The following is a 27677-nucleotide window of genomic DNA, read 5'->3' as shown; positions in this document are numbered from 1 at the left end:
GAAGGTTATTTATCTAGTTATATACCTGCAGCCCCAAATATTTAGCCAAGGTATTGATTTCTAGTCTGTGCAGTCAGAAGGTTCAGTGAACAAGAAGAACAAACATAAGAACTTACAACATAAGCAAGGTGGGACCTGGTGATGATGGCTGAGCTTTTACTAGCAACAGTGATGCTCAGAGAGGAATCTGCAACCAGCTGAGGCCCTCGGTCCTCTGAGAATGACACCTCCACTCTCACTTCTGATGTTGTTACGGTGATGCCATCTGTGACAGCAATCTCCATGCTGTCTTTCTGGGCAAAGGAGCCATCATGTATATACTGCAAAGCATTTTTCTCAATATCTTCATATGTAAAAGTATCACCTTTTAATAATAATAATAATAATAATAAAATTGCAATACCAATTACTTTTGGGAATAACCCTTTTCATTTACATAACACCTTTGTTCTCAGGATTTCAAAGTACATATAGGATCATAAACTCTGGGAGTTGTAAGCTAGTTAGTCCAACCACTCACCCAATATAGGATTCTCTTTATACTATCCTTGAAAAAGGGTTATTTAGCTTGTCCTTCAATACTTCTCAAGGTGGCAGGCCCACTGCCTTACAAGGTAGCTAATTACATTGGAGACAGCTCTAATTCACTTTTTTAAAAAACAGTTCTTAATTGTATTGAGCCAAAATCTGCTTCCCATAAGATCCATTTATCACATCTAGTTGTATAGAAATAAAGGGCAAGCCGCTCTTTTTTTTTTATGAAAGCCTTTCTAGAATATAATCTTGATATTGAAAATTTTTTGAAAAATTTAGAAAAATAAATTATGCTTAAGGAATTTTTAAGAGATTCTTTGTTTTAATTGGGAGTATAAGGGAGTTTTATCAAATTTAAAATGATCTAAAAATTGAAAAATATACTTAAAGTTAGAAACCCAAACTATGCAGTCTGGAGCACAAATTCATGATAGATTTGACACATGTTATATAAAACTTTGGGAAAAATAGGATTAAAAATAAAGTGATTTTTTTAAAATTGCAGGATTTATTAAAACTTTGGAAACTTTAGTATGCAAATATGAAGGCTTCTCTAACTTGTTTGATCATGTAATCCTTCTTATGAGAAATACCTCTGTGCTCCACGAGCCCCAATAAGTCCACAGACCACAGTTCAGGAAATGCTTTTCTTGGATGTTATATTTCTCTATTTTTTGACAGACTATAGGGTCTAATATTTAGTATTAACTGATGAGATTAAAGGAGCTCTGGTAGCATAGTGCCTAAGGCACTTGACTGCTAACCAGAAGGCTGGCAGTTCAAACCCACCAGCCACTCCTTGGAAGGAAGGTTGGGCAATCTACTTCCGTAGGGATATCGCCTCAGAAACCCAAGGAGGGTTCACTATGAGTTGGGTCCGACTCAACGGCACATAGCAACAGCAACAACGAGATTAAAGAATTTATTCGTTATATGCATTTTCCTTCTAAGCCTTGTCTTTCAAATTACACTGTGTGTTTTACTAATATAAAAAGTGGTTAACGTGCTTGGCTAATAACTGAAAGGTAGGAGGTTTGAGTATACCCAAAGGCACTTAAAAAAAAAAAAATCAGCCATTGAAAACCCTATGAAACACAGCTTTACACTGACTCAAGAGTCAAAATTGATGAAAACTGGGTTAGTGGTTAATAAACTTCTTAGATCTCGCACAATTACACAAATATAGTTAAGTATTGTGCTAAAGAAACTAGACTATAACTGTTATGCTTTTAAAGTAGCTAGTTCCTTTGGGATACTACAAATCTATACTGATACTTCTTTAGTTTAGCAAATTTTTGAAGGTTTATCTTTGTGATTGCCAAATGCAAACTGGTTCTTCCTAAAAATTAAGTCACCTTCAAGAGGGAAGATTTGTCCCTACTAGGGATTTTCAGAGGAATGTATTACTATACATTCTAGAAGGAATTAAATAAAAGTTTTTAAACAACAGATGGTTGGAATAAGCATGCAACACCCTAAAATAACTATTTTGGAAGGGATTATAATCATCTTATATTAAAAACAAACAAACAAAAAACCTGTTGCCATCAAGTAAATCCCAATGTATGGCTGATTTTAAAAATGTAGATTTTAGAGATGTTCTTTGTGCTTTTCTGTACTGTCTAAACAAGCAACGTGTATTTTTTTTTTTTTTTTTGTAATTGGAGAAAGCACAATAAATATTACTTAGGAAAAGTGGAATATTATTTGGAAAATTTATTATATAGTTATATCTGGTTAGCAGTCAAGCACTTAACCACTGCATCACCTGGGTTCCTTATATCTCATAGATAATACTTAAAAAATTGTTCCCTTCTTATTATGGATGAAGATATGTGTCGTTAACACTATCACAAACTCAGTGTTAAAAATATTGCAAGGATTCACATGCCAAATTAGGAAGACAAATTCATCTCTTTGAACAAAGTGTCGGAAAGCAGCAGTTGTGACTACATATAATGTAGTTCTAAATGCATTCACTTAGTTTCAGAAATCAATCAATTTCACCTGCAATTTGAGGAAATAGCTTCACAGTTTGCATGAGGGTAGGGGTGCAGAGGAAGAAGTTAAAATATCAAGGCCAATGGACTGAATACTAATGTTTTGTTCTTTCTTTCTTTTTAAATATCTCCTCAAGGAGCTCTGGTGGTGCAGTGGTTAAGGCATTCAGTTCTAGCCTGAAAGTTGGTAGTTCAAACCCACCAGCTGTTCCATGGGATAAAGACGAAGTAGTTTGATTTTGTAAAGATTTACAACCTTGGAAATTCTATGGGGCAGTTCTACTCTGTCCTGCTGGATCGATATGAGGTGGAATCATGCACTGGCCTGCATTTCTCATAGATAATACTTAAAAAATTGTTCCCCTCTTATTATGAATGAAGATCCATGTCGTTAACACCATCACTGGCCTGTATTTTTTGTGTGAGACACATAAAACTGATTGTAGAACATAAAATCTCTCCAGGCAGATCAATGGCAGAGTGAGCTACCTGCGACCATGGGTCTTTGAAACTCTGCTGCGTACTTAAGGAGCACACCATGCTGCGGAGGTTTCCGAAGCTCAAAATAGAGTTCTTCAGGTACTGTGTCAGTGTTTCTTACTAACAACTGAAGTCCTATAGTCAGAAAATAAAACATGGTGAGAGAGAGTGGGTACATTACAAACTCTGTAGTGCATGTACATTAAAGCCACCAGCCAGGCTGGAAGCCATGGAGGTGGGGAGTCTGATGGTTATGAGAAAGCACTATTGACTCCAATTAACCACAAAAAGAATGAAAATTCATAAAATAGTCAACTCACAAATTATACGTAGATCCTTCTAAAAGTTTACTTATAAATAGTTCTAAATTTCAGAACACCTTTCTTCCCACCCATATAAATGAGGACATGGCATAGGGCAAGCCCATAGGTAGGTCAGTCCTGACCTGCTGGGGTAGGTTCCTCCAGAAAATGTTCCCATTAACTGTTTTTGCTTTTCATTGTTTCTTTTTTTTCTGAATTTGAGAAGAGCCAAGTTATCTTAATGATGGCTCTATGTCCACCATGGGAGTGAGGAGGAGAGTGCAATATCTTTGCATATATTGTTTGTTTATAAATATGATGATAATGAACTTCAAAAACTCACATGTAGAAACTAGAGGAGGAGGCAGTAGAGCACACCTAACTAAAATGACAATATCTACTATTTGCTAGTGAAATAAGTACACTTCTAACCAGTAAGTATTATTAATAAGTACATAAAACCACATATAGAATAATAGGGCCAACTCTAACTGTTCATGACTTCTGAAGGTTACTGTGATCTGTCTTTTCTCCTGTTACTCTTCAATTTCTGAACAGAAAACAAGACCAGTTATAGAAACCCATTCCTCTCTCTTCTCTGTTTTCTATCACTGTATATTTCAGTGATAGCAACAAATCAAACTTCTGGAAGCTGGAAATAAATTCGTGTTGTATTTTATCACTGAGCCTTGATTTTTGAAGGGTTTATTTCCTTCTCTCTGTGTTGCTTCGATTTGCATGGAAATGGGCAGAAGAAAGGAGATAGGTGACAATTCATGGGACTTCTGGAAGAGGAGGCCACTACTTTTTGGCAACCATCAAGAGGGGCTGAACAGTGACTGCTGCTGAAATATGGTTCCATTTCTACAGCCATATATCTTACAGGCTTCTAATCCTTACCTACAGAAGCGCTGCCTCCTGGGCTGACCTTAAGGAGTGGAGCTGTGACCTGGAACACTGGAGGATGTTGATCAGTGGGAAGTAAGTGAATGGTGAGGACCATCTCTGGACTTGTGTGCTCGCCATCTGAAACTGGAAAGGAAACACACACCCACACACACACACACAAATCAATTTGTTATCTGGTCACTTTGAAGTTGTTTCCATAAATATGTAGCCAGAAGCTTTTTGAGATTACCTGAACACTTTAAAGCAGTGCTTACAAATGGAAAAAGTAAGCAAGCAAGTAAGATACAGTAAGCTATTCTAACAAAGCTTTTTCTTTCGGATAAGAAAAAGGCTAATAGAGCCATAATAACAAAACCATTCCATTAGATGATTTTGATAAATGCTAGTGGAAGAAAAGTAAGACAAACTATGCTCTTTTAAATGATACTGGTAAAGGCTTTTTTAAAAAAATGGGAATTTTTTTTTATTCAATTCATTCCTGTAATGCTCCAGAGAAATATTTTCTTCCATGAAATCACTTTTAGGCATGACACATCTACATTTCATTGAAAAAAAAATTTAAAGCATAGAAAATATGCATACTAATAGCATTTGTTTGGAAGTAAGCAGCCTGATTTTATCTGGTCATTATGCACAACGCTATAAATGGAAGACATTTTTTTTTTCACATCAATATTTTTTTTCATTGTGATTTAGGTGAAAGTTTGCAGAGCAAATTCACTTTCCATACAGCAGCTCACATACACTTTATCTCATGACTTTGACTACAATTTACCACAGTCCAACAGCTCCCCTCTCACTTCCGCCCCATAGTTACCTCTTCCCTGTGTCCTTCCCTCCTGCACTCTGGTCCCCTGACTGTCTCCTTGTGCATACACAGCCCTTCTATTTCCCAACGAGTGTATCTACCTAACGTAAATGTTTACCTCACATGCCTGTCTTTTGTTTGGCTGGAAGCCACAGGAGTGAGTTTACTTCCAAAACTGAAGGGCAGCTAGGGACCATAGTTTCAGTGGTTCTATCCAGTTCTATCAGACCAGCAAACCTGGCCCCTTTTTCCTTTTTCCCAAAGATTTTAAGAATTTTTACACATTGTTCTCCCACTCTTTCCAGGATCTCCTACATAGATCCCTTTCCAAGTGGTTGACAGTGGTAGCTGGACACCATCTAGTTCTTCTAATAACCTTAGATTTTACTTCCTTGAATTATCTGATAAACCAAGTGAATGCACCTGAGGGAATGAAAGAATTGCTTTCCTCTTATTCCTACCTTCTGAAACGTTAATATACTCTGCTATTTCTAAAAGCTCAATTAAAAAAAATACCTGCACCACCACTAATCAATGGGTTTATTAACTATCAAGAAAACTGTTCTGTTAATTACTTTCAATGATTAATTACTTGCAAATGGATTGGTTATAAGAAATCAGTTTCTTTGCTCAGTTTCTCCCTTAGTCACAATTCATCAGGAGTCTGACATGTCCTTAAGCAAGGCAAAGCATCCTTTAGTGATTCCTACTAATGATTCTATTCAGGTTTTAGATTTATCTTTTCCTTGGGAAAAGATCTAAAAGATATGACTGGATTTTTAACATACTCAGTGTCCTAGAGAAGCTCTGAAATAGCTCTACTGAAGAGGAGAAGCCATTATCCGTGTGGCAATGCTTTATGACTCCGATCATTCAGTCAAGTCTCAAAATGATTCCCACTGCTTATGTGTTTATGTTCAGTCTCTCTGTGGGTCATCAAACATAGGGACAGATGCTCTTAATTTTCAAGGGTTCAGTGGCATACACACTTTTTCATGAACATCAGTGGATTCAGGGTTCTCTGAGGTCCCTGAAATCTAGGTTAAGAAGCCCTATGTTAAATAAATTTTTAAAAAATTACAAAATACTTGTGTTTATTGTTAACTAAGTTGGCTCTGACTTATGTTGACCTTATCTGTAATAGAAAGAAACACTGCCAGATCTTGTGCTATCTTCATGATCTTTGATACGTCTGAGCCCATTTTTGTGACTATTCTTTCAATTCATTTCATTGAAGGTTCCCCTCATTTTTGCTGATCAGCTACCTTATCAAACATGATCTCCTTTTCTAGCAATTGGTCTTTACTAATGATGTGTCCAAAGTAAGCAAACCGAAATCTCATTATCCTTGCCCCTAAGGAACATTCCAGTTGTTCATTTTTGGCAGTCCATGCATGGTACATTTAATATTCTTCACAATATACCACAATCAAGTGCATCTATTCTTCTTTTTTTAATTGTCTAGCTTTTGCACAAGGAGCTCTGTTGGTGTAGTGTGGTAGTTAAGTTTGTGTGTCAACTTGGCTGGGCCTGGTTGAGTGGTGGGGCAGCGGGATGTAGTATTCCCCATGAGACTGGTAATCAACTCCATGGTGGAATCTACTGGGAGCAGTGAGGAGCTGCCTTACGGAATGTGGTCTGCTTCCTGTATATAAGCAGAAGCCTTGGGGAACGGTCCCTAGCTCATGGCACGCTTGGATCCTGCATGTAACCATGTCATTGTTTAGCAGTCTGCCATGCTCTGCTGACCTTGAGACTTACAATGGACTTAAATTAATGGCCTGCCATATGGTTGGTAAAATCGGGACTGTGCCTTTTTACTTGGGTTAGTGCTGTTGAGGAGTTGCTGCCTCAGCAGCCAGCAGCTGTCTGAGTGAAGAAAAGCCTCTAGCTCCAGTGGGCCGGGAGCAGGAGACAGAGCTAGACCCCAAGGCTGAGGGGCTTTCACCCAGCCCCTAGAACCTGGTGCTTTTCACCCAGCCCCTAGAACCTGGTACTTTGAAGTTGGCCTTAAAGCCTCCAAATTGTAAGAATGAACTCTTGTTTGCTAAGGCCATCCCATTTGTGGTATATATTCTTGTCAGAACAGCACTAGGTTATCAGATCATGTAGTGTCCAAGGCATTTAACTGCTAACCAGAAGATTGGTGGTTCAAACCCAACAGCCACTCCACAGAAGACAGACTAGGCAATCTGCTTCTGTAAAGATTTACTGGCTGGGAAACCCAAAGGAGGTTGCTATGAGGCAGAATTTACTTGATGGCAGTGAGCTTGGTTTTGGTTTAGCTTTTGTGTAGAGATGAAGTAAAAGAAAAGACCATGACTTGGGTTAGGTGAACCTTAGTCACCCAAGTGGTGTTTTGTGCTTTCAGAATTTACAAAATAAAACTTATATTTTTATTTTATATTGATCTTTTTTTTTTTTTTAAGTAGGGAGAACCTCAAGAAAACCTCAACACCCTATTTTGCAGATGCAAAAAGGAAAGTCAGTGGTGTCTCTAGGCGGTACGGATGTAGAGACCACACCAGGTGATGCTATCAGAGGGGTAGTACCAAAATGACTATCTATAAAATGTTTGTGTGGTGTTTCAGCAGAAGTTTACTTTATAAAAATTTCCCTGTAGTTAGTTATAACGACCAAAAAAAAAATTTATAAGCCCAGCATACATTTTTCAATATACATGCAAGGCTAAAGCTGTATGCTAAGTGACTTTTTGAACTTTTTAATGTACTCTTGTCAGAGCTGTCATTATTACCCAGTTACAATGATTCTTCAAATCACATGGTTTCATCTGTAGATTTTACAAGCAAGCACTATTCTTTCAGTTGCTGCCAGTGTTTTTATAGTTGCTGATTTTGTCAAATTTTTGGTGTTTTACCTATAAGATGTGGTGATTAGTATTTGTGAACCTGTATCAATAACTTTTTGAGAATGAAGTAGTAAAGGAAAAGGAGAATTTAAAAAAGTTCCACTCAGTTACCAACAGTGCTGTAACTAACAATATTGTAATTCAATGTACAAAGATTTTACAAAACAATTTTATTAGTATTCATATAATCTAAGAAGTACTACATTTAAGAAATTTACAACTATATGGATCACATATTATTCTATGATTAGAATTAATAATAAGCATTACTATGGATTCTGTATGGTCTGGTATGGGAGGAGGTCTAGGAGGAGGGTGATTCCACGAGTTACTGCACTGCATGGCATCAACTCTAGTGACACCACTGAGGAAGGTCCCTAAAAAAATAGCTTTGGTCATGTCACAGAGCTCTTCAGTGTGATCAGGTATGTCCTTGCCTTTGTAAATGAATGGAAAAATTAGCTATTTTCTGGTAGCTATCATATAACCAGAAAATACATCACTTGGGAACAGGGTTTTACAAGGAAATTTAAAGGCTTAAAATAAAAATGTTAGTAATTACATGTTCCACTGTCTCTCTAAACAATGTTTCTGATTTCTCTGAGAAACAGCTACACTGTCTGTTTGGGTCAGGCTCTCTCAAGCAACATTCACCTGGTGTTTTCCCTACTCTCTGCTGACTGCACCTCAGTGTCTTATCCTGGTCTTGAAGCTGGCCAGGTCAGCAATATCACCCCTCCTCCTCATCTTAGTTGATTAACAAAATGAGCTGTTCTCTTGCCTTCTGTGGGTTAATTTCAGGGCTCTGGCTTGTTGCTGCCTTAGTTCATTATTTGCCCAATTAAAAATTCTCCTTCAAATACACTGCTAAAGGAAATTATTTCCTTCCTATTAGATTCCAAAATATTAATTCTAAATAAAGGAATCTTGGGCAGAAACAAGCTAAATTTATTTAAGGTCAGTCCAAGGTCTCTTTTCACTACCCAGTATAATAGGTTCAAGGAACATTTAACTTGGGAGAAGTTAATTGTTAACATTTCACTTACTTAAAACTTTTAGGTGAAAGTTGAGGCTTGGAAACCAAACTGGTCCGTTACTGTGATACCTATTTTTTCTTTTTTTTTTTTTTAATGATCAGCACAAATATAGATCACACTGAACTGACTTTCCACAACTAGAGAAAGTTGTATTAAATCCTGGTTCTACTTTTTATGAAGGGGCCCTAGTGACACAATGGTTCAATGCTCAGCTGCTAACTGAAAGGTGGGTGGTTTGAACACACCTGTTGTTGTTGTTATGTGCCGTCACCTAGCAGCTCTCAAAAAACTGGCCAGTGAAAACTGTATGAAAAACAGTGAAGCACTGTCTGATATATTATCGGAAAATTTTACCAATAGCTCTGAAACACTGTCCAATATAGTGTCAGAAGATGAGCCCCTCAGGTGGGAAGGCACTCAAAATACAACTGGGGAAGAGTTGCCTCCTCAAAGCATAGTCGACCTCAATGAAATGGATGGAGTAAAGCTTTGGGGACCTTCATTTGCTGTTGTGGCAAGACTAAAAATGGGAAGAATCAGCTGTAAACATCCATTAATAATTGTAATGTGGAATGTATAAAGTGTGAATCTTGGAAAATAGGAGGTTGTTATAAGTGAAATGGAATGCATAAAGATTGGCATCACAGACATTAGTGAGCGGAAAGGGACTGGTATTGGCCATTTTTTAATTAGAAAATCATATGTTCTACTATGCCGGGAATGGCAAATCGAAGAGGAATGGCATCAACTTCATTGTCACAAAGAATGGTTCATGATCTATCCTAAAGTACAGTGCTGCCAGTGATAGAATAATAGCCATATGCCTATTACTCAAAAGTTTATGCACCAATCTCTAAAGCCAAATATGAAGAAACTGAAGATTTTTACCAATTTATACAGTCTAAAATTGACCAAACATGCAATCAAGATATGAAAACAATGAAGAATCACTGGTAGTTGGAAAATTTGGCCTTGCTGATAGAAATGATGCTGGAGATTGCATGGTAGAATTTTGCAAGACCAATGACTTATTCATTGCAAATACCTTTTTTTCAACAACATAAATCTAAAACAAAACCAAACGCACTGCTGTTGAGTCAGATCCGACTCATAGCAACCCCTCCTTGGATTTCCGAAGCAGTATCACTACAGAAATAGATTGCCTAACCATCCTTCCAAGGAGTGACTAGTGGGTTTGAACTGCCAAACTTCTGGTTAGCAGTCAAATGGCTTGTTGTTGTCATTTGCCATCAAGTCAGACCTGATTCATAGTGACCCCTCCTTGGGTTTCTGAGGCAGTATCACTACGAAAGTAGATTGCCCAACCTTCCTTTCGAGGAGTGGCTAGTGGGTTTGAACTGCCAGCCTTCTGCTTAGCAGTCAAGTACCTTAGGCACTATGCTACCAGAGCAGAAATAATGCTGGAGATGGCATGATAGAATTTTGCAAGATCAACGACGTATTCACTGCAAATACCTTTTTTCAACAACATAAACAGCAACTATACATGTGGACCTCATCAGATGAAATATACATTCCACAGAGTTGACTGTGGAATAGACCATCAATGGCTCATATGCAAGTTCAAGTTGAAGCTGAAGCCAATTAAAACAAATCTACAAGAGCCAAAATATGACCTTCGGTATATCTCACCTGAATTTAGAGACCACGTGAAGAATAGATTTGATGTCTTGAACACCAATGACCAAAAACCAGACAAGCTGTGGGATGACATCAAGAACATCATACATGAAGAAAGCAAATGGTCATTAAAGAGACAGGAAACCAAAATGGACATCACAAGAAACACTGAAACTTGCTCTTGAACAGAGACTAGCTAAAGCAAACAGAAGAAATGACAAGATTAAAGAGGTGAATAGAAGATTTCAAAGGGCAGCTCAAGAAGACAAAGTAAAGTATTATACTGAATTGTGCAAAGACCTTGAGTTTGAAAACCAAAAGGGAAGATTGCACTTGGCATTTCTCAAGTTGAAAGAACTAAAGGAAAAATTCAAGTCCTGAGTTGCAATAGTGAAGGGTTCTATGGGCACAATATTGAATAATGCAGCAAGCAACAAAAGAAGATAGAAGGAATACACAGCCACTGTACAAAACAGAATTGGTCAATGTTCAACTATTTCAGGAGGTGGCAAATGATCAAGAACCAATGGGACTGAAAGAAGAAGTCCCAGCTGCACTGAAGGAATGGGTGAAAAACAAGGCTCCAGGAATTGATGTAATATCCATTGAGATGTTTCAACAAATAGATGCAGCAATGGAGGCACATACTCATTTATCCTAAGAAATCTGGAAGACAGCTACTTGGCCAACCCAATGGAAGAGATCTATATTTGTGCCCATTCCAAAGAAAGGTGATCCAACTGAATGTGGAAATTATCAAACAATATCATTAATATCACATGAAAGGAAAGTGTTGCTGAAGATAATTTAAAAATAGTTACAGCAGTATATTGACAGGGAATGTCCAGAAAGTCAAGCCAGATTCAGACAGGGATATGGAATTAGGAATATCATTGCTGATGTCAGATAGATCTTGGCTGAAAGCAAAGAATACCAGAAAGATGTTTACTTGTGTTTTACTGATTATGCAAAGGCATTTGACTGTGGATCATAATAAATTATAGATAACATTGAGAACAATGGTAATTCCAGAGCAGTTAATTTTGCTCATGAGGAACCTGTACATAGACCAAGAGGCTGTTGTTTCAAAAGAACAAGGGGATACTGTATGGTTTAAAATCAGGAAGAGTATGTGTCAGGATTGTATTTTTTCACAATACTTATTCAATCCACATGCTGAGCAAATAATCTGAGAAGCTCGACTATATGAAGAAGAACGTGGCATCAGGACTGGAGGAAGGCTCATTAACAACCTATGATATGCAGACGACATAAACTTGCTTGCTGCAAATGAAGATGACTTGAAGCACTTACTGACGAAGATCAAAGACTACAGTGTGCAATATGGATTACTCCTCAACATAAAGAAAACAAAAATCCTCACAAGTGGACCAATAAGTAACATTATGATAAATGGAGAAAATATTGAAATTGTCAGGGATTTCATTTTACTTGGATCAGCACCCATGGAAGCAGCAGTCAAGAAATCACACACTGTATTGCACTGGGCAAATTTGTTGCAAAAGACCTCTTTAAAGTGTTGAGAAGCAAAGATGTCACTTTGAAGACTAAGGTCCACCTAACTCAAGCTTTGGAGTTTTCAATTGTCTCATATGCACATGAAAACTAGACAACGAATAAGGATGACAGAAGAAGAGTTGATGACTTTGAATTATGGTGTTGTTGGTGAAGAATACTGAGAATACCATGGGCTGCCAGAAGAACAAAGAAATCTGTCCTGGAGGAAATACAGCCAGAATGCTCCTTGGAAGCAAGAATGGCCAGACCTCATGTCACCTACTTTTGTCATGTTGTCAAAAGAGACCATTCCCTGGAGCAGGATATCATGCTTGGTAAAGTGGAGGGCCAGCAAAAAAAGGGGAAAACCCCCAACAAAACGATTGACACAGCGGCTGCAACAATGAGGTCAATTATAGCAAGGATGGTGAGGATGGATATGATTGGGCAGTGTTTCATTCTGTTGTACACAGGGTAACCAGGAGTTGGAGTTAACTTGACAGCACCTAACAACAACATCGGCTCTGTAGGAGAAAGACCCAGCAATCTGCTCCCATAAAGATCACAGTCTAGAAAACCCTACAGGGTAGGTCTACTCTGTCACATAGGGTCGCTATGAGAAAAAACAGACCCAAGGTCACCCAACAACAACTCCTTACTAGAAGTGGAAACGTGAATCCTTTCCCTGAATATTGTGAGAATTAAATAAAACAACATATTTTTAAATGTTTTGTAAAACATAAAGCATTATAATCTGTTATATATGGTTACTGAAGTATTACAATCTGTTATATATTGTTACTGACTTTATGTATCATCTAGACACAAGTCTAGAAATAAGCTGACACTGCATTCATATTAACAATGAAACAACACTTAAAATTACCATTGATTCATGTTAACTATAGGCCTGTGATTTTTTTACACTCAAAGAAAGAAAGAGATGAGTGTTTGAAGGAGATGGCTTTCTCTTCCACCAAGAACAAGCAATACTGTTGACTTTAATAGTTAATCACAACCAAACAGCTATTTAAGGATGCTATTCACGATCAACTAACCTCACTATAGACCTAAATAAGAAAGCTTGTTCCTATGTTGCCCCAACATAGGTGTCATGTCTGACTCGGGTTTTGCTTATTAGCACTCAGCTTCTATTTTATCATGAACTAAAACTAGGACACTGAAGTCTTCCACATACAGTTTCTTAAGTCACTCTCTGCCATGAGACTTTTCCCTCCAGTAGCAAAGCATTCAATGAAATGTTCTATTCAAGACTAGGTACAACCACTTTCTGTTAACTGAGGGAAAGTGTGTTATAAGGATGGCTGTGTATCAATCACTGTTCTGAGACCATTATACACAGAAGTAATCCCTAACTTAAATATTTGAGCTCTGGTAGCACAATGCCTAAGGCATTTGACTGTTAACTAGAAAGTTGGTGGCTCAAACCCACAAGCCACTCCACAAAGAAAGATGGGGCAATCTAATTCTCTGAAGATTTACTGCCTTGGAAACCCAATGGGGGAAGCTATGAGTCAGAACAGACTTGGTGGCAGTGGGTTTTGGTTTACGAACTGCACTTACAACCATCTTTTTTTAATGGCACCTAACAACAACATCATTAGTAATGCACTACATACAGGGTTGTAGCACATAATTTGCTGATGTCATCATTCTTAAATGTTCACTCACAGATGTTCAATGTTATGACTTATTAATCAAAACACTGCTGTATAGCAGGCAATAATGGAAACTAAAAAGAAAAAAAAAAGTTATTCTACTTACATAAAATCAACTTACGATAGAGTTGTTGGAATGGAACCCCATCATAAGACGGACTGTATATCATTTTATTATTATCATCTCCATTTATGGATAAAGCATTTAGGCACAGAGAAGTTAAGAAACTTTCACAAGATGGGTGGAACACCAGGGAGTCTGGATCCAGAGCTGAAGATCTTAACCACTATTGCCTCTTTTTAATAGATATTAGGACAAGATGACATGGGCCTTAAACAACACTAATCTTTGGCATTTTTTTGAGGATTGAGTTTTCTCCTTTTCCTATGAATAAAAAAGAGCTCTGGTAGCATAGTTCTAAGGACTTGACTGCTAACCAGAAGGCTGGCAGTTCAAACCTACCAGCCACTTCTTGGAAGGAAGGTTGGGCAATCTACTTCCGTAGTGATACCACCTTGGAAATCCAAGGAGGGGTCGTTATGAGTCAGGTCCTACTCCACAGCACATAACAACAACAACATGAATAAAAGGCTATGCTATATTTTATTTAAATAGTCATGCAATTTATTTCAGAACACTATCTTATGTAACTTTTAAGTGAAAATAAAACTCAGGAAATAGTTAAAAGTAATGATGGAAGAGAAAAAAAAATTATTAAAAAGGAAAGGAAAAATACCATTTTCTGATAAAATTGAAACTAAATTCTTCACCTGTGAAGTGGAATTTCACCGATTCTGGGAGACCTAAAAGAGTAGGAGAGACAAAATCAGTACATTAAACATTTTGGGGTCAGAAATAGATGGGTAAAGTCCAAAATATGGGGCAGAAATTAGGAAAATAAAAGATGTTCTAATCTAAATTATTCTTATTTAAGGGAACTCACCTGGTCATTTGCTAATGTTATGCTGAATTTAATAGTGTCAGCACTGATTTTAAGTAACAAAAAGAACCACATAGTAGAATAATTTTATATCAAAGCAGTTAGAGTGATTTATAATACATTCGTTTAGATCCCATTTCATCAGTACATAAACTCCTACAAATCAGTAAATGTGGGTGATACTGTACATCACTGACAAGGGGATCAGGTGGGTCAATTCCATGTAGCATTGAGTGATGCCCAGAACATTGATTTACACACTGTAACAGTGTGAGAGATTTATCTCATGGCATTTATCCCATAGATTACATAGGATAGGTTTCTGCTCTCTCTTAAAGAGGCTCTAGCAACTCAGGCTAGTTATTTCAACTCAGGTTGAAATAACTTCAACCATGGCTGACATGTTTTCTTTCCCTCTAATCCCAGGATATCTTGAGTTTCTTGTAAAGTAGGTCTTGTAAAGTAGGGGTTAGAGAGCCATGAACATTTTCATGGGCTATTAGTTACCAGTTACTAAACACTGGGGACACTCTATAGAAAACAGAACTATACTTGCCCTTAGATATTTTCAATTTAATTGAGGACCTACCCATTTTCTGGACTATTGAACTTACATAAATAATGGAAAATATTACTTGATATCTTTATTATAATCAAAAAAGCAACTCTAAAGTTACTTAGTCTACAAAAAACTCAGCATAAGAAATCACTAGCTGTTTTTACTACGTAAGATACTCTATATTAATCACCTTATGAAGTACATACATCTTAAAGATTATAAAGAAACAAATTTCAAAATGTTTAGAATCATGCCAAGGCATAGATATATTTTGGGTAGGGAATCAAAACTTCTGCTTTGTAGTCAGAAGCTTTGATTACTGGATCAAGGGAAGAGATAGGGTGGGGAGGAATAAAGATATCCTGGCTTAGTGGAAAGGCACACACAGTTTTAATTAGAAACTTGGTTATTCTTTTGCTTGGTTTTGCTTCCTTTAAAAAGATGCCTTCTGTCAAGTCCTGGTTTAACTCCAGATGCTTGCTTCCATTCCTCATTTCTAAACGGAACTTTGTCTGAGGTATTGCATGGTCCTCCACAATGATTTTCTCTCATCCACACATCTGTCTACTATGCCTTTTCAACACATTCACATCAATGCAGTCAAAAGAGTTCTTTGTGAAAAGCCATCCCACTGTATCTTAAACGAGTTCCTGGGTAATGCAAATGGTTAATGTGTTTGGCTACTAATCAAAAAGTTGGAGGTTCAAATCCACTCAAGGCATCTTGGAAGAAAGGCCTGGCAATTTACTTCCAAAATATTAGCCATTGAAAACTCTATGGAGCACACAACTCTACTCTGACATGGCATCACCATGAGTAAGAACTGATTCCATGGCAACTGGTAGATTTGTCTTAAAATCCCCTACTATATCCAGTGACCTTGAGATACAGACCCAAATCCATACCTTGGGCTGCAGGGACTGCTTGGTTTGGCCTCTGTCTCTTCTTCCAGGCTTTTCTTGCGCTACTCTATGCTCCTTCTCCACATTCCAGCCATAATGGCTTTCTTTCAATCATATGTTCTCTCCCTCACAGGGCTTCTTCATATTGGGTCTGTGTTCTTCCTTGAGAAAGAATCTTACAACCATCCCAAGAAGTACACTTAGCCTAGTTAGCTTCTACTCATCCCTTAAGTGTCAATAGTTCCTTGGGGGAAGTCTTCATTGAATCCTCAGTATAGGTCAGTCTTGTTAAAATGTTTAATATAAACATTGAACAAACTTCCTTCTTTTCAGAGCTCTTATTTCAGATTTGTAATTAGACATTAATCATTGGGATCCTTTGATCTATATTCTGAGCCTAGATCCCAAACGTGCCCAGAGCAGGATCCAGGCCTCTTCTTGCTCACCACTATATTTCCAAGTCCTAGCCCAGTGACTGGCACATAACAAGCTAAAACCAAGCCAGTAACTGCTGAATTGATTTTGACTCATGGAGATCCCACGTTTCAGAGTAGAAACGGTCTTCCACAGGGTTTTCATGGTTGGGACCTTCTGAAGTAGATCACCAAGCTTTCTTCTGAGGTATGTCTGGGTGTGCTGAAACGATCAACACTTTGGTTAGCAGCCCTTTGCTTAACCACCCAGAAACTCCTGATCGGTACATAAAAACCCAAAACCAAACCCTCTGCCATCAAGTTGACTCTGACTTATGGTGACAGTTTAGGACACAGTAGAACAGCCTCATAGTATTTTTAAGGCTATAAAACTTTATGGAAGCAGATTGCCTCATCTTTCTCCTACAGAGCAGCTGGTGGGTTTGAACTGCAGACCTTTTGGTTAACAGCCTAATGCTTTAAGCCCTGAACCACTAGAGTGCCTTGATTGACATACAGGAGACACAAAAGGAGGCACACAAAAAAAGATTTATTAAGTATATGCCTGCATGTAGAAATGAAAGAAAAAACAATGAACTGAGACCAAAGCTACTTATTGGCCAATAGGTCTCAAGCTATTCTGAAAAGCTCTAATGCAGTGCTACCAAACTATATAGAAAGACTAAGGGAAGAGTAAAAAGCTCTGGTGGTATAGTGGGTAAGGCATTTAGCTGCTAACCAGAAGGTCTGTGGTTCAAACCTACCAGCTGCTTTATGGAAGGAAGATGAGGCAATCTACAACCATAAAGATTTATAGCCTTGGAAACCCAATAGGGGTCACCGCTATGAGTCAAAATCAATTCAGTGGCAGTGCATGGCAAGGGAAGGGAAGAGTTAAGGCAAACCTGCCGTCAAGATCCACACAGAGCAGTTTGAGTTCCTCAAGACAGAGAAGAGTGCATTACCAGCAAAGGAGAAGGCCATGATCTCCTGGAGGTGTGGAGCCGCAGTGGGAGGTCGGTACAGGATTTTGCCTTGGTTAATATCTTCCTGTGTGAAATAACGGATAGGAGAATGAGGCTGGTCCCTGTGTTCGATGATACCTGGTGAGAGAAAGACTCAGCATAAGCATCAAGAGCAATTCTGATGACTGAATGAACGACTGAAACCATTAAGCCTGGCTACCACCTGGTGGGAATCTTTTACCCTTCAGACGCAACTCTTTTCACGTTGCTCTGGATGTGGTAGAATGTTGTTGTTGTTATGTGCCGTGGAGTCAGGCCAGACTCATAGTGATCCCTCCTTGGGTTTCTGAGGCAGTATTACTATGGAAGTAGATTGCCCAACCTTCCTTCTGAGAAGTGGCTGGTGGATTTGAAATGCCAGCCTTCTGGTTAGTAGCCTTAGGCACTATGCTACCAGATCTCCTAATCAGTTATTCAAGGAAAACCCAAATACACAACCCAAACAGTCTTCACTAGGATTTCTTGAATATAAAGCATACTAAGATACAAACTGGGAGTCCCTGAGTGGTGTAAATGGTTAACAGTTAAGGTTAATGTGTTAACTGGTAGGATGGAATGAACTGTGTGCCCCAACCCCCCAAATATGTGTTGTAAATCCTAACTTCTATGCCCATCGTTATAACCCCATTTGGGAATGGGTTCTTTGTTGTTAATGAGGCAGGATTAGTACAGGGTGTGTTTTGAGTTAATCTCTTAGAAGATATATAAAGAGCAGATTAGGACAAGCAAGAAGCAGAGATAGGAAAAGACTGATGCCAAGCTATATGGAAATCTCCCAGGAACCAGGCAACAGAAGCTAAAGAGACAAGGAACTTTTCCCAGAACTGATAGAAAGAGAAAGCTTTCCCCTAAAGCTGGTGCCCTGAATTTGGACTTCTGCAGTCCTACACTGTGGGGAAAAAAAAAAAAAATTCTATTTGTTAGAGCCATCCTCTTATGGTATTTCTGTTATAGCAGCACTAGATATCCAAGACAACAGGTTAATGCTCACAGTTGCTAACTGAAAGGTTGAAGTTTTGAGTCTAACCAGAGGTGCCTCAGAAGAAAGGGCTGGCATTCTGCTTCCAACAAACCAGCCATTGAAACCCCTATGGAGTTCTACTCTGACACACAGAATGCTGCTATGAGTTTGAGTAGACTCATTGGCAATTGGTAAGATCCAAACTACTACCTCTCATGTAACTTAGACCAGGTCATTTTTTAGAGAGTATAAATACTATACCATAATTATGAGATTCTTTCAATTGAGTTTAAGTTCAAAAGGCACGGTCCCTGAGAAATTAGTGCAGACTGACTGGCATCTGGTGATGCTGTAGTGAGATTCTTCCAGTCCACCCTTTTTTCTTGAGAAACTTCTTCATCTTAGTTATGATCTTCAGCAGCAATGACATGGGTCTTGATTATCTTAAAAATGATTCTGCAATTATCACTCTGCTTGTGATAATAATTTCAAGGTCTCTGGATTGCCTGTGGTATCTAAATTCTGTGGGTACAGAACTGATGCTGTGATCATCTTTCATTCCATTAACTCTTTAAAACAAGGGCTTTGTGTGGGGCTTAGTGTTGAACTAATTCCACTACTGATAGACCCACAGAGGGAGGACAGGTTGCAGGCTGGAAAGAGCTCCTTCTTTACCCCAGCAAAGGAGGGAGAACCTCTGGTTATGACTTAGGAGATTAAAAACAACACGGAAGGATGATTTTAAATTCTTTTATCAAGAGGTTAGTGGAATTTAATTTTTAGACTTTAATTTTTCCTTGGGAATTTGATAATGTGAGAGGCTTGCTTCATGGGTAGTGATTGGTCTTCCAGGAAGAGCCTCAGAGGTGGGAGCAGAATTGACTTATAGAAGCCCAATCTCCTTTTTTTTGTGAGGGACAACCATGCCTTGTTGAACACAGGTTTATTAGTTAAATCCAAAGTTAAGATTTAAGTCTGGAGAATGGTGGTGAGGGACCACCTCTCGTCTGGTTGTAGTTGTGCATTTCTGTGTTCCCCTAGAATCTCCAATGTGAGGAGGAATGCCTTATCCAATTGGGAAAAAGAGCATATGTGGTCCAGCCCCATTGGCTCAATCCCTTCCTGACAAGCAGAGATTCTTGTCCTTAGAATATGTTCATTCTGGGTTGTTTGCCTACTATAACCTCACCAGGGCAGACTCTGTCCCTATAGACAATGCCTGTGTTTGTCCAGCTCAGCCAAAGTGTGAGAGGGAGTTCAATGCAGTGGCTGAAGTAAAAAGCACCCCCAGGGGGGACACACATCCATAACATGTTTTCCCTTGCAAAGCTAGTACCAAAGATGACCCATTCACCTCCACATATTTGGCCACAGTGGAGGGGAGAAAAGGGTATGAACAGTCGCTATTCCCTAAAATCTAAACAAGTATTTCTGTGTATATTAAGTAGAGGAAATTCCAGAACTTTTAAGACTAGTCAACAATTGGAAGAAAACTATCATTCAAAAGACCATTTATTGCACATCATACCTTGATTTGGATGTAGAGGTAGAGTGATATTGTATATCATCTTTCCAGTTGGCCTCTCTGAGTTTACAAAGGTGAGGGAATGAGGTTGAATCACAGTCAGGCGGTCTTCTTGAGCCTAAACAAAAATTTTTAAAAAAGAAAGAAGAAAAAAATAGGTAGAATGAAAAAAAAAAAAGCCAGAGGCAAAACCAAACTTAGTAAAAAGGCAAAAATAAAAATGCACTCTGGGCTTTTAAATTAGTTACACATAGCAAGATTTTCTCTAAGAGTTCAAAAGAAAAATGTGGTCTCTGAAACTGCAGATTTGTCCTGGTTTATCTCACATGGCTACTAAGTCCCCTTCAGGTCTTCCTATGCCCCGATTCTCCCCCCACGATGGCCCCCTGGCCCAGGCTTACACTGGTGTGCACTGTAGCATCCCAATCTGATGACTGATACCCTCAGTGGAACATGCAATGGACCGTGTTTAAAAACGAGGCTTCATGGCTGGCTGGCCACATTTCCTTTCCTCTAACTTAATGGGCTATGTTTGCATCTGGCAAGAAGTTCTAAAGACCCAACTGAGAAGTTAGTCCCAAGAGATTCTGCAGAGCATGTGCTAACATCCAGCTTTGCTAATGAGAAACATGAGGATCTCTGGAATAAAATGCAGAAAATGAACTCATCTCAAACACCAAAAGAGGTTCACCATTCACCATTAGAGATTGAAGAGCTGTTTATTTATTAAAGAAATTATATACTGCTTTCTGCTTGAAGCTTTCTGAAATCAATAAGTCAAGCAATGTTAAGCAGAGGCCAATGTATAACTATCTTTTTCTATCCATTCACTTGTGTATGTGCAAAAAAAAAAAAAAAAAAAGCCCAGTTGTCATCAAGTTAATTCCAACTCATGGTGATTTCCTGTGTGTCAGAATAGAACTGTACACCCTAATTGTTTCGGGAAGCAGATTGCCAGGGCCTTCCTCCAAGGTACCTCTGGGTGGTCTCAAACTCCCCACCTTTTGCTTTGCAGCCAGATATATTAATTGCACCACCCAGGGACTTCATGCACATCCATCATTCATCAGAAAACAAAAAGGGATATTTAGACTTCTACAATCAGGCATTGCAGCAAATTGGAGACAATAGCAAAAATGCAGAGTGAAGAGCAGAAAACGGGAAATTATGAGTATGAGGATGATCCCCTGGCCTGCGTTACACATACTGTTACAAAACAAAATATCCAACTCACTGCAGGCTCGTCCTGGCTGACCCCTGAAGGTGGGCCACAGTTTGTCATGCTCACCTGCTCTTTTAAGCCTTCCTCCTTTTAGAAGGAATTTCCCTACTTAGGAAAAGATTAAGCAGGGCTCAATAATGCTCCTGGAAGAGGGTGTGGTATTCTTCCTTTTAACCATGAAAAAAGATTGAAGGTTGCTGTTGTTTTGTAATTGTCTCTAAGGCATACCTGTCTGGGGAGAGGCAGCGTGTACAGGTTAAGACACCCCTACCCACCTCCACCCCTGGCAGAGTAAAGAGTCATATTTCAGGCCTTTTGCTCAAGTCTGGAATGTAATGAGCAAGGAAAATCAGAATTGCAAATAACAACTAGTCTTCCATTCTAAAATAAAACAAGTAAGGGCAACAGATTAAAAATATATGCCCTATCTAAGGTTTTTACAGCCCACACGTGTGTACATGTCTACAGACAGGTAAACATGTGGGCACTCATACACAGACAAAAAAGTACAGGTATAGTGTACTGCTTCGTACTGTTTGCCAAATTTTAATCTTAAAACCATAAGAACAACTGAAAACCCTCAGAGTACTACTGTGATATTTTAAAGAATATAGATATTCTTGAACCAATAAAGCAATATTAAGAAGAGAAAATTATCATGGGCAGAGTATTATGGAAAAGGGAAATAGGTTCCAATTTATTGATACCATTTCTCTACTGATAGAAGAAGACACTAAATTAAAAAAGCAAAAACTTGGTTCTCTGAAAAAAACAATTTTGAGGTTGACATATATCAAAGTACAATCTATTTTAACATCAGCTATTTGGAATGTTCAGTATTTATTGATTAAACAGTAAAAAATGAGAGATTGAATTTCATAGGAATTATCACAGAAGTACATTTTTATTAAAATTTCTTTCAACACAAGAAGATTATAGAATAATGGTTTTTGTAATACCTGTGTTACCTCTGGATATATCCAGAATCCAACTACTTCTCCTCACTTCACTGCCACCACCCTGCTCAAAGCCACAATCTCTCATTGGGATTACCACTGCCTTTGTGTTCTCTCTGCAGTCTATTTCAACTCAGCAGCCAGAGCTACGCCTTTAAAAAGGAAGTTAGACCTCTGTTCAACATACTGCAATAGCTCCCCAATTTACTGAGAATAAGAGCTAAGTCCCTAAAGTGGACCACGAGGTTCTCCATGATCTGTCCTTCTCCTCTTACTGTATATCTGAATATGTGTCTATTACTCGTTCACTTTGGAAGGAACATGGGGCAATCTACTTCTGTAGTGATACCGCCTTGGAAACCCAAGGAGGGTGGCTATGGGTTGGTCCAACTCAACGGCACATAACAACAACAACACTCGTTCACTTGCTCGGCTCTAGCCCACTGACTTCCTTCTGTTTCTTGAATATCCAAGCATGCCCCCAAGTCCATGCCTCTGCCCATATTTTTCCCTGGGCCTGGGATGCTCTTTCCTCAGATACCTGCATGGCTATCTTAGTCAGCTCCTCCAAGTCTGTCTTTAAATATCATCTCCATAAAACCCACCCTAACCATTTTATTTAAAATCGTAACCCAGCCATCCCTGCCCCACTAGTCTTCCACTACTATGGTCTCAATCCCCTTAGCCCTGATCTACCTTTTCTTTTATAGAATACTTCTCACTAACATACCATACATAAATTTCTAATTTATGGTGTGTATTACTTATTGTCTATTTTCCCCCAACCACCATGGTTGTATCATTTCAATTTGTACACTGAACAAATAATCCAAGAAGCTGGATTATACGAAAAAGAATGTGGCACAGGACTGGAGGATGACTCATTATCCTGCGACACATAGATGATACAACTTTGTTTGCTGAAAGTGAGGATGACTTGAAGCGCTTACTAATGAAGATTAAAGACAACAGTCTGCAGTATGAATTATACCTCAATATAAAGAAAACAAAAATCCTCACAACTGGACCAATAAGCAGCATTATGATAAATAGAAAAAAGACTGAAGTTGTCAAGGACTTCATATTACTTGGTTCTGCAATCAACACCAATAGAAGCAGCAGTCAGGACATCAGACGACATATTGCATTGGGCAAATCTGCTGCAAAAGACCTCTTTCAAGTGCTGAAGAACAAAGATGTCTCCTTGAAGACTAAGGTGTGCCTAACCCAAATCATGGTATTTTCAATTACCTCATATGCATGTGAGAGTTGGAAAGTGAATAAGGAAGACCGAAGAAGAGTTGATGCTTTTCAGTTGTGATGTTGGTGAAAAATACTGAGAGTACCATGGACTGCTAAAAGAACTAACAAATTTATCCTAGAAGAAGTGCAGCCAGAATGCTTACTGGAAGTGAGAATGGCCAGACTGCATCTCACCTACTTTGGTCATATCGTCAGAAGGAACCAGTCAGTAGAGAAGGATATCATGCTTGGTAAAGTGGAGGGTCCATGAAAAAGGGAAGGCCCTCAACAAGATGCATTGACACTGATGGCTGCAGTGATGGGCTCAGGTATAGCAAGGATCATGAGGCTCGCACAGAACCATGCAGTGTTTTGTTATGTTGTGCATAAGGTCACTATGAGTTGGAGATCACTCGCCAGCACCTAACAACAACATTTCCTCTGAAAAGAATGCAATGTCTGTGAAAACAGGGACCTTTGTTTTGTTCATAGATGGATTCTAAGCACCTAGAAAAGTGTTTGGCACATGGTAAACATGCAGTAAGAATTTGTTAAGTAAATGAAAAATACCAGTATGAAAAGATTAAGAAATGAAACAATTATAAAACTTTTAATAACAACTTCATCAAAAAAAGTTTTTAAATACTTTCCATTGCATTTCGATATCATCCAAAGATTAGAGGAGCAGATATTTTAACACTTGAGTCTTAGCAAGGTGTGCAAAGTTTAAACCTTTAAACTTCCAGATCAGGAATTATCACCTACAGTATCAATCTACTGTCTTCAAGAGAAAGACAAATTCATATGTTGATTGTCATTCCAACAAAGCAGCAAAGTCCATGGCAATCCTGAGAAATTAGATGTCCATGAATAATGAGCAGAAAAACGAGATGAAGAAAATGGACGGTCCTACAAGAAATCATCTTCTCACACAGTTCTGCTAAGACAACAAAATTAATTCAGTTACATACTCATGTAGAAAATATTTAGTTAGAACCTACTATGTACAAGTAAAGGAACTCTGGTGGTGAAGTGGTAAAGGCATTTCCTTGCTAAACAAAAGGTAATGGTTTAAATCCACCACCCCTCCACAGGAGAAAAATGAGGCAGTCTGCACCTGTAAAGATTTACAGGCTTGGAAACCCTACGGGGCAGTTCTACTCTGTCCTGTAGGGTCATGATGAGTCAGAAATGACTCAATGGCGATGGATTTGCTTTTGGTTTGGATGTACAAGTAGGTATAGAACTACAGGAGATGAAAGATGATGAATCAGATATAGACCCTTTTCTCAAGGAGTTCCAGTTTCAGTAGGGATAAGTCATAAATAACTCTAAGAAAGAAAATGCTAAGTAGCATGAGAGGCTCAGATAAATCCAATGAAAACTCCTAGAATAAAGAAATATTTCCAGAAATTATAGGTAATAATTCTATTAGTGTCTGAAAGGTCTCAGAAAAAAAGCATGGACACAAAAGCCGGCTGCCATAAAGCAAGTGCAGCAAGCCCAGGCTTGAGTCTACACCACACATACAAAAATTCTACCCTTTTTAAGTATATTCCTGTTAGTCTCAATAAGAGTGTTTAAAGAGAACTCTTTCTACAGCAACCACTCTGGAAACAAATGAAACAAAGAAAGAAAGCCTTTCTTGTTGAAGCCCTTTCCCTCAAGTGGTGATCTTGAGCACCTCAACCTTGAGTATCTTGCAGCCAGATGTTCTTAAATTGCAGATCTGATCATGCAACTCCTCTGCTACAAATCCTACAAAACTCTACAAGAAGTCACTGGGTTATGAACGTCGAATATCTGACTTATGTACAATTCCTCTTGCCCTTTAATATCTAAATTTGCCCTTATTTTGAAAGATTGAACAAACTCCTACTCACAACAAATTCTGCATCACAATCACCTTTGCTTGCTGCACATCCAAACTCCAAACCAAACTCACTGCCATCAAGTCGGATCCAACTCATAGTGACCCCTCGTTGGGTTTCTGAGGTAGTATCACTTGATGCACATAAAGCTTTTATAAATCACTGAAAAGGCATCAAGCCTTTTCTTGCACTAAAGTAAGGCTAAATCAGAACCTTATGCACCCTATCCAACTTATCTACAAATTCTTTTTTTTTTTTTTTAATTTATTGTGATTTGGGTGAAAGTTTAGAGAGCAAATTCACTTTCCATGTAGCAGTTTACATATATTTTGTCTCATGACATTGACTCTAATTTACCCCAATGCAATAGCTCCCCTCCCATGTCCTTCTGATAGTTATCTCTTCCCTGTGTCCATCCCTCCATGCACTCTTGCCCCCTGAGCTGTTTCCTTGTACATAAACAGCCTTTCTTTCTTCCTTGATTGTTCCCTCCATGGAAAGTATCACCTATTGTAAATGTTCAGCTCATATGCTTGTCTTTTGTTTGGCTGGAAGCCACAGGTGTGGGTTCAATTCCAGACCTGAAGGGCAGCTAGGGGCCATAGTCTCAGTGGTTCCATCAGGCTCTATCAGACCAGCAAACCTAGTTCCCCTGGTACCCCCTTTTTTTGTCCCCAAATGATTTTGAGTTTTGTTCCACACTGTTCTCCCTCTCTATCCAGGATCTCCTACATAGATCCCCCTCCGAGTGGTTGACAGTGGTAGCCGGACACCATCTAGCTCTTCTGGTCTCATAGTTGTATAGGCTGCAGATCACATGGTGTATCAGTCACTAGGACTAATTGTTTCCATGAATCTTTGTTTTTCTTCATTCTTCTTTGCTCTGGAAGAGGAGAGATCCATTGCTGCATCAAGATGGCTGCTTGCTAGCTTTTAAGATCCCAGTCACTACTTGCCACAGTAGGAGGTGGAGCAATGCTTTGTGTAGTATGTTATGTCAATTGAGCTTGATGTCCCCTGCGACTATGGTCCCGAGCCCACAGGTTCAATTACTTGTTCCCTCTGGGTATCTGGCTGTGACCAAGCAGTGACTACAACCTTGTCTCTTGTCAACTCTACTATACACTTGGGAATTCTTACAGAGCATACAAATACACTTGTAGGGCCACTGGCTGCCAACCCTATACATAGTCTTGGGTACACTCCCTGCTGCATAGACATACCTAATAATTCAGGATGTCCACCCATCTAGCCACCCATATACCCATCTTTGCCTTCACTGACAACACAGTACTGTATGTGCAAAAGGGTTCATCTTTGTTGTCTGTACCTCCCATGGACCTCTCTATGTCTTCCTCTTCATCAATGCCACCATGTTGATCACTCTCATTTGGTACATTTCCCTTCTCTCCACCCAAATCAATACTTATCTCTACCTATCTAACAGTGCTCCCTCCCCTTCCCTCTCACTCGTGGTAATCAACAAAGAAAATTTCCTTCCATATTATACATTTCCTTCACTTTTACAATAACAAACTAATACAATATTTTTCCTTCTGTAATTGACTTATTTCACTCAGCATAATGTCCTCCAAGTTCATCCACATTATGCAGTGTTTGGCAGATTCTACATTATTGTTTAGGGTTGCATAGTATTCAATTGTGTGTATATGCTACAGTTCGGTAATCCATTCTTCAGCTGTTAAACACCTAGTATGTTTCCATCTTTTTGCTATTGTAAATAGTTCTGTGATGAACATGGGTGTGCAAATGTCTGTTCCTGTCATGGCTCTCATTTCTTTAGGATATATACCTAGTGATGGAATGGCTGGGTCAAATAGTATTTCTAATTTCAATGTTTTAAGGAATCACCATACTGCTTTCCACAGTGGTTGTACAATCTGACAGTCCCAGCAGTGTATGAGAGTTCCAATATCTCCACATCGTCACCAGCATATGTTATTTTCTGTCTTGTTGAACTTTGCTACCAGTGCTGGGACAAGATGGTATCTTGTTGTTTTGACTTGCATCTCGCTAATGGCTAATGATCGTGAGCACTTCTTCATATGTTTGTTGGCCGCCTGAATATCCTCCTTGGTGAAGTGTCTACTCATGTCTTCTGCCCATTTTTTTAATTGGATTGTTTGTCTTTTTGTTATTGAGGTTTTGGAGTCTATAAATTCTAGAGGTAAGTCCCTTGGTATGTCATTACCAAATATTTTTTTTCCCAATCTGTAGGTTCTCTTTTGACTCTTTTGGAGAAGTCTTTGGAAGCACATAAAA

General features: G+C 38.7%; 1 protein-coding gene across 1 annotated transcript in view; it reads right to left on the bottom strand.

The window, feature by feature from the left end:
- Positions 1 to 27677, bottom strand: part of FRAS1 (Fraser extracellular matrix complex subunit 1) — a 541721-nt gene that overhangs the window by 264062 nt on the left and 249982 nt on the right. Inside the window, exons 32-37 of the mRNA XM_007950381.1 lie at positions 20107 to 20221; positions 17558 to 17695; positions 14549 to 14581; positions 4217 to 4348; positions 3024 to 3149; positions 117 to 364 (exon numbers count right to left, since the gene is read on the bottom strand). Coding sequence (XP_007948572.1) covers positions 117 to 364; positions 3024 to 3149; positions 4217 to 4348; positions 14549 to 14581; positions 17558 to 17695; positions 20107 to 20221 — 792 coding nt within the window. The remainder of the gene's footprint in view (positions 1 to 116; positions 365 to 3023; positions 3150 to 4216; positions 4349 to 14548; positions 14582 to 17557; positions 17696 to 20106; positions 20222 to 27677) is intronic.

The sequence above is a fragment of the Orycteropus afer genome, unplaced genomic scaffold, assembly GCF_000298275.1.
Source record: "Orycteropus afer afer isolate SDZICR_OR568_19922 unplaced genomic scaffold, OryAfe1.0 scaffold00270, whole genome shotgun sequence".
In the NCBI taxonomy this organism is placed as follows: Eukaryota; Metazoa; Chordata; class Mammalia; order Tubulidentata; family Orycteropodidae; genus Orycteropus; species Orycteropus afer.
The sequence above is the reverse complement of the archived record's forward strand: the minus strand, read 5'-3'. Positions and strand labels throughout refer to the sequence as shown.